Below are 11,746 nucleotides of genomic sequence, written 5' to 3'. Positions count from 1 at the left end.
TTTGGAAACCATGACTCAGAGTGTTAGATAATCGTGCCCCAGCATTTTCAGAAGTCTATGACTCAGCATTTTATGCCACCATGACCCAGCATTCTTGTCCCAAGGGGAGGAGAGGGACCAGAATGCATTCCTGGAGTGAGGCGAGTTGAGGGTTCTGAACCTGCATGAACGCTGCGCTGAGCCTGCACAAACACCAGGGGAACCAGTTTTCCTGGGATCACACGCATTCAGCCTCAGTTCAAGAACGGCAATGCTTTGCAAACCCAGCTATACCCAATCACGTGACAGCAATGGAGGAAGATGATGCTGCAAAAAGTAATCTGTAAGTAAATAAGAACACAAAGAAGCCACATTTGCACTGTACAAATTCAGATTTATTTTTTTTCCTTTTGTCCATAGAATGAAAAAGATCGAAAACTGTTAGGAAATAAGCAGATACACAAAGAACCTCTGAAATTATGCTTTTATTTGAAAAAAACTTATAAAAAATAATAAACATTTAAAAATTCAAGTCCTTTAAAGTAGTTTACACTTCTGAATGTTAAAATTCCATAGGTTTCCTAAAATACAGTACAATTAAAAAAAACTCATTAAAGTGACGCTAATTTGAATTCCACAGGATCCCGGACAATTAAAAATTCCCTCTAAGGTGAATTTGTTCTCCACAGACAAAATAACAGATAAAGTGTGTTTCTCAGATTAATTCATTGACATTTGTTTTACTCTCCGGCTAACACAGACAGAAGACTAATGGTAATTTATAGCGTCTTCAAATAAGTAAACAAAACATACCCAAAACATTAATCACTATATGCATGATTCTGGGAGAGTGACAATATTTACACATAACAAAAAAAAAAAAAAAGACATTTTACCAGTTACCAAGAGCCAGTGTGACCCATTATTCCTAGGGCATGTCTTCTTCAAGAAGAGGTGACAGTTTTCCTTGGTCCTGCCAACGTTATTTCCAAGTGGATTTTCCCCCCAAAAGTCAAATGATCCAGGTGAAAGTCAAGACATGCAGTAGCGTTTGGCCCAGTGATTCCGGAAGGCCGATGAAAACTGCAGTGACTCTGGCATTCCATCTCACTGCTCGTGACCAGAAGGTGAGGAGGAGACTGCCCCTGAAGGTTCACATCCAGGAGACTGCCCCTGAAGGTGTGGTAGGAGAGAGTTCCATTCCTGTGCAATCACTCTGGGGACAAGTAACGTTGCCGGATTAGAGGTTTAACAGACCACTCGCCGGACAGGTTAGCAATGAGACACGGAAATTAGATCCCACGTAAAAAGATGTCTTGTACCCAGAGGCACGTGTGTCTGTCTGTGTGGAAGCTACTGTAAAAGGGGGACTTCCCTTCACTATAATGTCAATAAAATAAAAGCTAGATTAAACTGGTGCAAATTCAAATACACCATCACTGAATTGCTAAAAATGTTTCAAATACTTGATATGAATTTCATAGTCCAAAGACTCCAAAAGGAAAATTAGCACATCTCTCACCTGCCTGAGCTGAGCAATTTGAAGCAGCCTTTGTAATTATACCTGTCTGCGGGGGCGGGGGGGGGGGAGCAGGTAGGAGGGTGTAAGCAGGAGGTGCCAAAAAAGAAAAGAAGTCTTGATATTATACAAGTGTTTTCTTCCTCAAGTTTTCCACAAGTTTACATTCTCTTCACCCTTACATAGTGTGAACGTTAGAGTAGCTGGCTGTCCAGGAGTTGCTTCCAGAGACTGTGAAGTTCAAGATCTCGTCGTGTCTATACCCAATGTCCAGCTGAAATGGTGTATGTTGCAGATAAAAAGTTCCTGAGGTTTCCTTTTTTCAGTTCATCTTCCAAATTTTATATTGCCTATAAGAAACCTGAAAAAACACAGAGAATTAAACAAATTCAGGGATTCGTTGCTGGGGGGAAAGGGGACAACCTTTGGAATGAAATCAATCATCTATTTAAAAAAGGAACTAACTTTAAAAAAAGAAAAGAAACTCCTGGAAGTTGCTGATTTTTCCTGAGCTTAAAAGAAGCCACTGCAATTTAAAGGCTGTGGTTACAATATACTAAAACATTCTGATAAAAATATAAAATCCAGCCAATTAACCAGGTATTTTGGCTACAGGAAGGCATAAAATATTGGTAAATTGGGGGGGGGGGCTTGTTTTTAACTCACATAGGATTTTTTTCCTATTTAATGAGAGACTTGAAGGACTAGTAAGTTTTTATGATCCTTTTAACTGCCCCCAAATGTCACAAACCCTTTTGTGTTTCTCATGTACCAGCAGGCAGAGGGTCAGCGAGGCCAGGAGCAGGCGAAAAGGAGTGAGGACTGCTGTTTGGTTACCACGGCGCAGTGCGGCCGCGCTCAACAGGCAGAAGCGCCTTCATGCAAACCAGCAGATTTCCACACGTGGCCCCAGTGACTTACATAATTTCAACAGATCCAAGCATAAGAGTGAAAAATTTGCTATTCTATTAGCTTGAGTTGAGGCTTCTGCTCCAAAGCCCACAGGGGCAGTTTGGAGCCCTTGCCCAAAGGGGATACTTTCAGCACCTCTGAAAGCATCCTGAGAGATGGGTCACCAAATGCTCTTAACTTTCATGTCAACTTCAGAGGCGTTTACACACTTACCTGTACATACTTTTGGAAGAAAGAGTTAAATAGCGTTCCAAATAAAAACCTCTCTCTAACTGATTGAGGGTTCTGTGAAGTAGCACTTTTTTAACTATGGTAACAATATATAATAATCAAAGTTTTGAATTAGTTTGACCTTGGCTAGAACACAATCAAAACCACAAAAAAAGAAGTGCTTAGAAACAAAGGAAGGAACCCTGTGGTTTTCTGGATTGAGACTAGAAACACTCCAGTTGGCCTCGTCACTGGGCTTTTCCCCCTTCCCCTCTTTGCCGCTTGAGGCTCACTGGGGCCACCCAGTGGACTCCCCGAGCACTGCTTCAGCACCAGGGAAGGCCCAGCAGGCTCAGTGCTACCGGTTGTGTTTCAAGTACCATGACATCTTCGTACCTTCTCCTTACTGAGCCTTACTACCTGCCTGAAGCTTTACATGTATTACTTCTTTTCTTGCGCACAACAGACCAGGACATAGAAGTTCCTACATCCATCCAACAGGTGGGAACCGAGAAGCTTAAAGTTAGGTTAAGAATTTGCTCAATCACAAAGCTAGCACTTGAACTGGGATCTGAATTCTGCCTCTGACTCCACGCACAAATCTTCATGACTCAGACTAGGTAGCCCACAAGCTTGCTGCTGCATCTGCATAATAATCTGAACCCAAGCTGCTGAATGAACAAGCAACACAAAGACACAGCTTGATTCCAAGTAAATGGCTTGAGATAATTCCCTGCTCACCTTCTAGCACATCTTGGATTTCAACTGAGACGTCTTTCAGGCAGTTATACAGGTTCTGGACTGTGGCGTTGCTCTGCTCTTTTTCTTGCCACTTCTGCAGCATCTTAAACGTACTAATCGTATCGCTTTCTTTCTTCTCCCGGATAGCATCAATAACGCTGATATCCAGGTCCAGCTTGGCAATGGCAATTTTTATCCAGTCCTTCCCCAGCTTTCCAGCAAGGGTAATCAAATGAGCCTCTGTTAAAGGCGTGTTTGCTCCACCTAAAAGCAGATGAGGAATTCGGTAGGTCCCATCAACATGTCCATCATTTTATAACTACTTAACGATGAAAATGTATTCTCCTTCTATTAAAAAGGACACTATATTTGTAACTGAAACGGCTTTAAATATATATTTAAATGCCAAAAATAGCCCTGATTTCCAAACTATATTAAGGACAAAGAGAATTCTTCCATTAGTAACATTAAACCAGGATATAATATTCATCGTAAATACAAATAAGACGTTCACAAAGCAGCACAGATAAGGTTGGAATAAAAAAATCAAATACCAAAAATAATTTATGAGGCTCAGAAAGAAAACTATACAGCTATGCCTCTGTCCACCTGTCTCTCTAAATGTTCGCGAGGGATCGGAACTGCAGGCTCCGTTCCGCCATCTGCTGGCAGCAGGGGAACAGCGCGCTCCATGGAGAAGTCAGGGGATGGTATTTGAGACACCTGATGATCTCCGAGAAACTCTGCCATCATCTTGGAAGGGCGTATATTTGCCAGTGTAAACCACTGGCCCCATAAAAACGTTAGCCCTATCATTAAACTAGATTTTCAACAATGACTTTGTGTTATGGGGCAGCCGAGCTGACCAGTTGTAGCATTTCAGGTAAGGATCCTCAAGGTATTACAAATACTGGAGAGGACATCAGAAGGGAGCGAGAGGTAAGAATACTTCCTGCCCTTCCTCCAGGACTGCAACACCTCTGCTCTAAAGACAATAATTTATTCATGTGAATTTAACATCTGTACTTGGACCCTTTCCCACTTCAGTTTCCTCTCTAACTTCCTGGACTAAAGAATGGGTTTCTTAAAGACGGCCTGCGCCCTCTAGTGGTTCCCTGACACATGGCCTTTTGCTACTGGCTCTCAAAACTTCAATGAGAACTGGGGCACAAGGAAACCTATTTAAATAGAAATTCTCAATACCATCCCAAAATTCACTGTATCAGACTCGTAGCCTAAATTTTAACAATCTCTCGAAGTGATTCTGTTAAGGTTAAGTGCTGACCATATTTTAAAGAGCAACACAGTAATATACTGAGTCTAAAACTATCAGGCTACTGACTATCTCAAAGAATGTGCAGAAATACCTAAACAAACAAAAAATCTTACTAATTTGTTTATTTAGATTCTACATTGTCACCTCCAAAAAGGTTGGGAATCCTTTATCTTTCTAGGTGTATCTGATCATTTTAATTCTATTTCTAGCTACCTGGTACAGGAGCTAATATTAAACAGCCAAATAACTGCATGAGACAAGAAAAATTTGCCCTATATTTGTCCTAATTTAATACAAAATTATGTCCCACTCAGTTATAAGGTGAATAATTTCTGAGGATCTAATTCACTCCCTGGTGAGTATAGCTAATAACACTGTATTGTATTTTATACTCAAAATTTGCTGAAAGTGTATCTTGTGTTCTTGCCACTAAAATAAACAGTAACTGTGAAGTAATGGATGTGTTCATGAACTTGATTGCTAAATACTTCACAATGTATATGCACATCAAATCATCATGTTGTGAGCTTCAAGGATATACACTTTTATCTGTCGACTATAGCCCCACAGAACTACAAAAAATTGTATCTCAATTTAGTTAGGTTTGAAAAATGATTCCAGACCCTCACTTATTTCAGTGTTTGCTGTATATTGGTGTACAGAAAATCACACATATGCCACACAGCCTCCTGCCCTACAGAGTAAAGAATGTCTTATTGTACTTTACAGAGCATTTTGTCTGCTCTTAGAGATTCATACCTTCTTACAATTAATAGTAGAAGAAATAGTATTTTGATGAAAGAGTTATTTGGAGAGCTACATGAGGTATTTATAAATGTCTGAGACCTTGTATTATATAATTTGAGTCTGGGTTTTTTAACTCGGATTTGTGAATTCTTGCTGGACGTGCATTTTCAGCTGCAAATTCCACTTTCTGGCTCCTTAGAGTACTGTTAAATGTTTTAAGTCTCTATTATAGTTTCATAACTACTGAGCCTTAGTCTCTGCCATTTATTGCAAAGAAATTAAGTTAAGACCAGACTGTAATAATTGAGCTGGAGGTGTTCCACCCAGAAGCAGCTAAGCACTCCGAAGCCAATGAATGCACACATGGACATTCACGATTCCGCTCATTCATGCAATGCTCACTGTCTTCTCCCTTAAGGCTCCATGCTCAGTGCTCTGGGAAATGGAAAGATGGACAGGCTACGGCCCTACCCTTAAGGACTGCAGGGGATCCCCTCTCCTCCGCAGCTCTGCTGAGTAAAGGGGAGGAGTGGGGAACCAAGCTGGAAAAACAGGCTAGGGAAGGCCAAGGAGCCCCCTACTCCAGGCCTGAGGAGCTGGGACACAGGCCATGCATAGCTGGGACGTGGCTCTGCCACGAGAGATCCAAGAGCACTGTGTTGGATGACAGAGACAAAAGAGACCAGGGAGATAATGTACAGCCACTGATGACACTGTTACAAACCTGAAGTGTCAACCTGCTTCATCCTTTTCTCATAGGCCCCCTCTTCAGGTAGGGTGCTATCCATTTTACGTCGCCTGTTACCTTAAAAAAAAATCAACAAATTGGCTTTCCATTATGTTTATTATTTTTGACCCACCTTCAACCTGAATTTTTTAAAAATATCATCATTCTGTTAGAAACCAACAAAAACAGATTCTAAGGTTGTTCAAATGATTAAGAGTCACAGAGCATGTAACAGATCCTTAACGTGACCACCTCCGTGCAGCAAAATGAACATCCCAGTGAATGGAAGCAACAGAAAAGTGGGCGAAACTCACTTAATGCCTAGTTACTAACACTTACCTCTGGTGCTGCTTTTTGAAATGTTCTGACTCTTGTCATCTTGAACCCAGTCACCTGTGCAAGTATAAGAAGCATCACTTAGAAAAAGTGGTACGAAATCAGAATGAAAGAAATCAATTTGCAAAAGTGTGTGAAGCTCTGGGGCCTTGGCAATCTCTCTGAAGTTCACACCTGAGTTAGGGGTTTAACTCGGTACATACACAAATGCACTGCACTTGAAATTTTGAGATAAATAACGAGCGCTCCTTCCGACAGGCCTCGCAGGGCAAGTATGTCCCAAACTCAAGCTGTGTGCGCACCACCCTCCTCACTTCTGCCACACCCACGTGCCAAGTGAAACGCAATTTGTGCAGTATTTCTTTAAATTAGAACTACTGTAAATAGAACACTGCCATCACTTGCCATATGGGAAAGGAAGCTGTAAAAATAAACACTTATTTTAAGTGTTAGCTGCATGCACTCCACCCAAACAGTCTCAGACATCTTCATTCTGTCCTTTGGGGGGCGCTGTCCCTGAGGCTCGTCCTGGATGCTGTGCTGTGAGCCACCACTGCTGTCCCCGAGTGAAACCAGCCCCTGCCCCGTGAGGCATCCGTGTCTCACGCAGGCCTTCTCTGGGTCCCTTTACTGCAGATGCGAGGTATTAAAGAAGTTTTTTAAAAATCCAACATAATGAGAGGTCTTACGAAGTGTCTTTAAAACCACTAGGAGACATGCTGTTAGTCCAGAAGAACATCTGTTACTCATGTTACTCCGAGTTAAATGGCTCTGTTACTACAGCGTTTGTGGTGATTAACAAGTAACGTCTTTCAGGTTCATTTATTAATATCTGAACTGAGAAAAACAATACAACCCCAACACAGAGTCCCACCCAGACTCTTTCCAGGTAAGTAATTTTAGCTTGCACAAGAGGGCCAACGTATGGGTATAGTGTTGAGAATAGGAATCAACCACACCTGCTAGAAAAGGCTCATGCATAAGCCAGGACCGAGAACTCCAAAACAATCAGATCACGTCTCATTTCTGGAGTATAAAAACATGGTAGGAGACTCCACATACAACCCAATGAATACCCAAGAAACGAGCTGAAAAAGGATTCAAATGTTTGATGACACAGAGTTTTCTCGAACACCCAAGAGATCCTGGATGCAATTACACATGTGCAGCTGCTGGCACTGGCCACCTACACTGCTCTTCAGGAAGGTGCTGTAGCTGGCACAGGACCAATACTGGGAAACAGTTAAGGTATCGGAATCCAAACTGCAATGGATGCAATTGCATCAAAACTGATGCAAAGGTACCTTCTATTACAAGCATGTGGCACTGGCAAGCAGGACCTCGGTGCCATTGCAGGTAAGGAGGCTACAGCCACAGGTGGGTGAGAGACTGGCCCACAACCCCCCCGTGAAGCTGGAACAGGAACCACCTGATCTCACTGCCCCCCCTGTGCTCCTGCTGCTACCTTTTGGCTCCAGAATGTGATCACCACTTGTATCTGTTGTTTTAAAAACTCCCCTCAAGTAGAATTGGAGGTCAAACTCCTACCTGCCTAAGGAGGAGGCAGGGACAGCTATCTGGTGTCCCCTGCTCTCTAGAGGGGTCCCCAGAGCAGGAGAGGGTGGTAAAGAGGAGATTGTGAGATGGCTTCCCAGCATCAAAATATTAAACACGGGGAATGCAGTCCCACAGCCGAGCTATAATCACACAGACCAGGAGCTCTCACGTGAAGACCAAAGAGGCAGAGTCAGCAAATGAGACACGTAATCAGTCAAAATGCAGATCTACATCCAGGTCCCAGAAGACACTTTGTCACAATACCCCTGAATCACATTAAAATATCTGAGATCCAAACATCAGGGTGTTAAGAAAAAACAACAACTCTACTGGCCAAGCCCACCCACTGTCCGAAGCCTCCGCACACTCGCTGAGCCACCACTGACCTCCAGGGACCTGGCTGGACGTGGGTGCCTGAGACCTACACTTCTTTTCCGGGAGCTGAGGCCTTTCTCTTCGTCAGATTTTTAAATGTTATGATGATGAGTCAATTACTCTATTTTCTTTACCACCCCCACCACCTCACAAAATGGTTTTTATGTAAGATACAAAACACTACAGCCCTGGCCTGTGTGGCTCAGTTGGTTGGAGCACTGACCCATAACCGAAGGGTTGTGGGTTCGATTCCCAGTCAGGGCACATACCTAGGTTGCAGGTTCATTTCCTGGTCTAGGCTTGTACAAACCCCGGTCCAGGTGAGAAAGGGAGACAACCAATCGATGCTTCTATCTCGCATCAATGTTGCATCTCTCTGCCTTCCTCTCTCTAAAAGCACGGGAAAAAAGTCCTTCACTAAGGATAAAAAAAATTTTAATGAAAGATACAAAACACTTACATTCTCTCAGTTTCGCTTTCCATACAATCTCATCGGAATCCACTTCGACCAACACTAATTTAAACTCCGTGGGCTGCTCCAAATAAACTTCAATATAACTTTTCAGTTTTAAAAGTGAACCATCCATGAATTCAATTTCCTTTAAAAAATAAATAATTTTTGTAAATGGAGAAGTTGTGCTCATTAATTGACAACATGAAACGCCAAAGAACAAATGATAACAACTGCACGGGTTAACGCCTGCCTGAACGCTCACTGACACCTTGACCATGGAAATCCCATCCCTGAAAATCACACCCTCTTATTACACACCCTCCTGTTGTCCTGCTTCCAGCTCCCCTCACCCCACCTTTTCTGCTTTGTGTGTCTAAAGCTGAACTTCCCCCTGCCCTTTCCCAATTTCAGGCTTCATGTTCCCAAACTAGAGTGTATGCTCGCCCATCAGCCGCCCTTTCCTAAGAGCTTTTAAATGTCCCTGCTACCTTTCGCTGAGATCATTCTACAGTCTGGAAGAGACTCACCATTGACAGACTATGCCAAGTGTTTTACCTACACTCCCTACCTCATTGAACACCACCCAACCCTGTTTTCGGTCTGTTGTGGATAAAGAATCTCAGGGAAGCAAATTATCACAACGACTTGCCCCACTACAGATCCACGAAGTGGTAGGACTTAATGTGAATCCACACCGCTGACTCCAAAGTGTGGCCTCTACCACCGCACAGACTGCCTCCGCCTGCACCCCCTGTCCTTCCCAGGACGGCTGGCGAGCCTGGGGAAGAGGCGCGCTCGCTCCAAAGCACAGGTGAAACGCATCTCATTGCGCTTTGAAGATATTATGCTCTCTACAAGTTGAAGGTTGAGGCAACGATCGGTGCTGATTTTCCAACAGCACTTGTTCACTTCATGACTCTGTGTCACATTTTGGAAATTCTCACAGTATTTCGGACTCGCCCATTATCATTCTATTTGGCATGGTGAGCTGTGATCGGTGATCTTTGATGTTACTATTGTAATTGTTTCGAGGTGTCCCAAACTTAATCGATAAATGTAGCAGGTTCTGGCTGCTGCACCAACTAGCCATCCTCCTGCATTTCTCCCCTCCCCGGGCACCCCTATTCTCGGAGACACAACCATACTGAAAACGGACCAATTAAAAACCTGACAATGATGCCGGCTGGTATGGCTCAGTGGACGGAGTGCTGGCCTGCAAACCAAAACCCTGCTGCTTCGATTCCTGGTCAGGGCACATGCCTGCCTTGCCAGCCAGGTCTCCATTTGGGGGCATGGGAGGGGCAAGCAATCGTTGCTTCTCTCCCTCTCTTTCTCCTTCCCTTCCCCTCTCTCTAAAAATAAATAAATAAATAAAATCTCTAAAAAAGAGATTAAATCTCTTTTTTAAAATGGAAAAGCATAAAAAAATATAACCCTGACAATGGCCACTTAGTGTTCAAGGAAGGGTCACCCACCTCTTACTTTAAATCAAAAGCTGAAAACATTACACTTAGTGAGGATGTCATGTCAAAAGGTGAGGCAGGCCGAAAACTAGGCTTGTTGTGCCAGTCAGCCAAGTTGGGAATGCACAGGAAAAGTTCCTGATGGAAATTAAAAATGCTAGTCCAGTGAACACACACATGGTAAGGGTGTAACAGCCTTGTTGCTGATACGGAGAAAGTTCAACTGGTCTAGACAGAAGATTAACAACGAGCCACAACATTTCCTTAAACCAAAGCCTAGTCCAGAGGAAGGCCCTGACTCCCTTCTATTCTACGAAGGCTGAGAGAGGGGAGGAAGCCGCAGAAGAGACGTCTGAAGCTGGCAGAGGTGGTTGGTTCACGAGGTTTAAGGGAAGCCGCCATCTCCAAAACATGAGAGCTCAAAGTGAAGCGGCAAGCGCTGATGTGGAAGACGCAGCAAGTTATCCAAAAGAACCAGCTGACGTAATTAATGGAGGTGGCCACACTGAACAGGTTTCCCATGCAGACAAAACAGCCTTAGGTTGGAGGATGATGCCACCAAGGACTGTCATGTCTAGAGAGGAGGAATCAATGCCTGGCTTCAAAGCTTCAACGGACAGGCTGACTCTCTTGTTAGAGGCTAATGCAGCTGCTGAGTTGAAGTTGAAGCCAGTGCTTATTACCATTACAAATATCCTAGGGTCCTTAAGAATTCTGCTAAATCTACTTTGCACAAGTAATGGAACAACAAAGCCTGTAAGACAGCACATCTGTTTTCGACCTGAGTTGCTGAATATTTTAAGGCCACTGTTGAGGCCTACTGCTGGGCGGGGGGGGGAGATTCCCTTAAAAATATTACTGCTCATTGACAATGCACCTGGTCACTCAAGAGCTTTTGTGGAGATGCACAATGAGATGAATGTTTTTTCCACGCCTGCGAACACAACACCCATTCTGCAGCCCGTGGATCAAGGAGTGACTTCGACTCTCGAGTGTTATTATTTACGAAATACGGATCATAAGAACATCGCGGCCATAGAGAGTGAGTCCTCTGAAGGATATAGGCAAAGTAAACTGAAAACCTTCGGGAAAGAATTCAACATTCTAGAGGCCACCGAGAGCATTCATGGTCATGGGAAGTGGACAAAACACCAAGATTAACAGGAGTTTGGAAGAAATTGATTCCGACCCTCCTTGATGACTATGAGGAGTTCAAGACTTCAGTGGAGGAAGTAACTAAAGCTATGGGAGAAAGAGCCAGAGAACTAGAATTAAAAGTGGAACCCAAACATGTGACTGAATTGCTGCAATCTCATGGTGAAACTTTAACAAACGAGGAGGTGGGTAGGCAAAGAAAGTGGTTTGTTGAGATGGAATCTACTCCTGGTGAAGATGCTGCAAAGATGGTCGAAATGACAGCAAAGGGTTTAGAATGTTGCATAAACTTAGC

The 11,746-nt window shown here is 43.4% G+C and overlaps 1 protein-coding gene across 1 annotated transcript in view; it reads right to left on the bottom strand.

Moving 5' to 3' along the window:
- Window positions 1–356: 356 nt before the first annotated feature.
- LOC118987453 (uncharacterized) overlaps window positions 357–11,746 on the bottom strand; it is a 37,135-nt gene continuing 25,745 nt past the window's right edge. Inside the window, exons 13-17 of the mRNA XM_037046642.1 lie at window positions 8,840–8,978; window positions 6,451–6,504; window positions 6,109–6,189; window positions 3,362–3,625; window positions 357–1,859 (exon numbers count right to left, since the gene is read on the bottom strand). Coding sequence (XP_036902537.1) covers window positions 1,849–1,859; window positions 3,362–3,625; window positions 6,109–6,189; window positions 6,451–6,504; window positions 8,840–8,978 — 549 coding nt within the window. The 3' untranslated portion in view covers window positions 357–1,848. The remainder of the gene's footprint in view (window positions 1,860–3,361; window positions 3,626–6,108; window positions 6,190–6,450; window positions 6,505–8,839; window positions 8,979–11,746) is intronic.

Source organism: Sturnira hondurensis, unplaced genomic scaffold (assembly GCF_014824575.4).
Source record: "Sturnira hondurensis isolate 20B ecotype Veracruz unplaced genomic scaffold, ASM1482457v3 Scaffold0005279, whole genome shotgun sequence".
NCBI lineage: Eukaryota > Metazoa > Chordata > Mammalia > Chiroptera > Phyllostomidae > Sturnira > Sturnira hondurensis.
The sequence above is the reverse complement of the archived record's forward strand: the minus strand, read 5'-3'. Positions and strand labels throughout refer to the sequence as shown.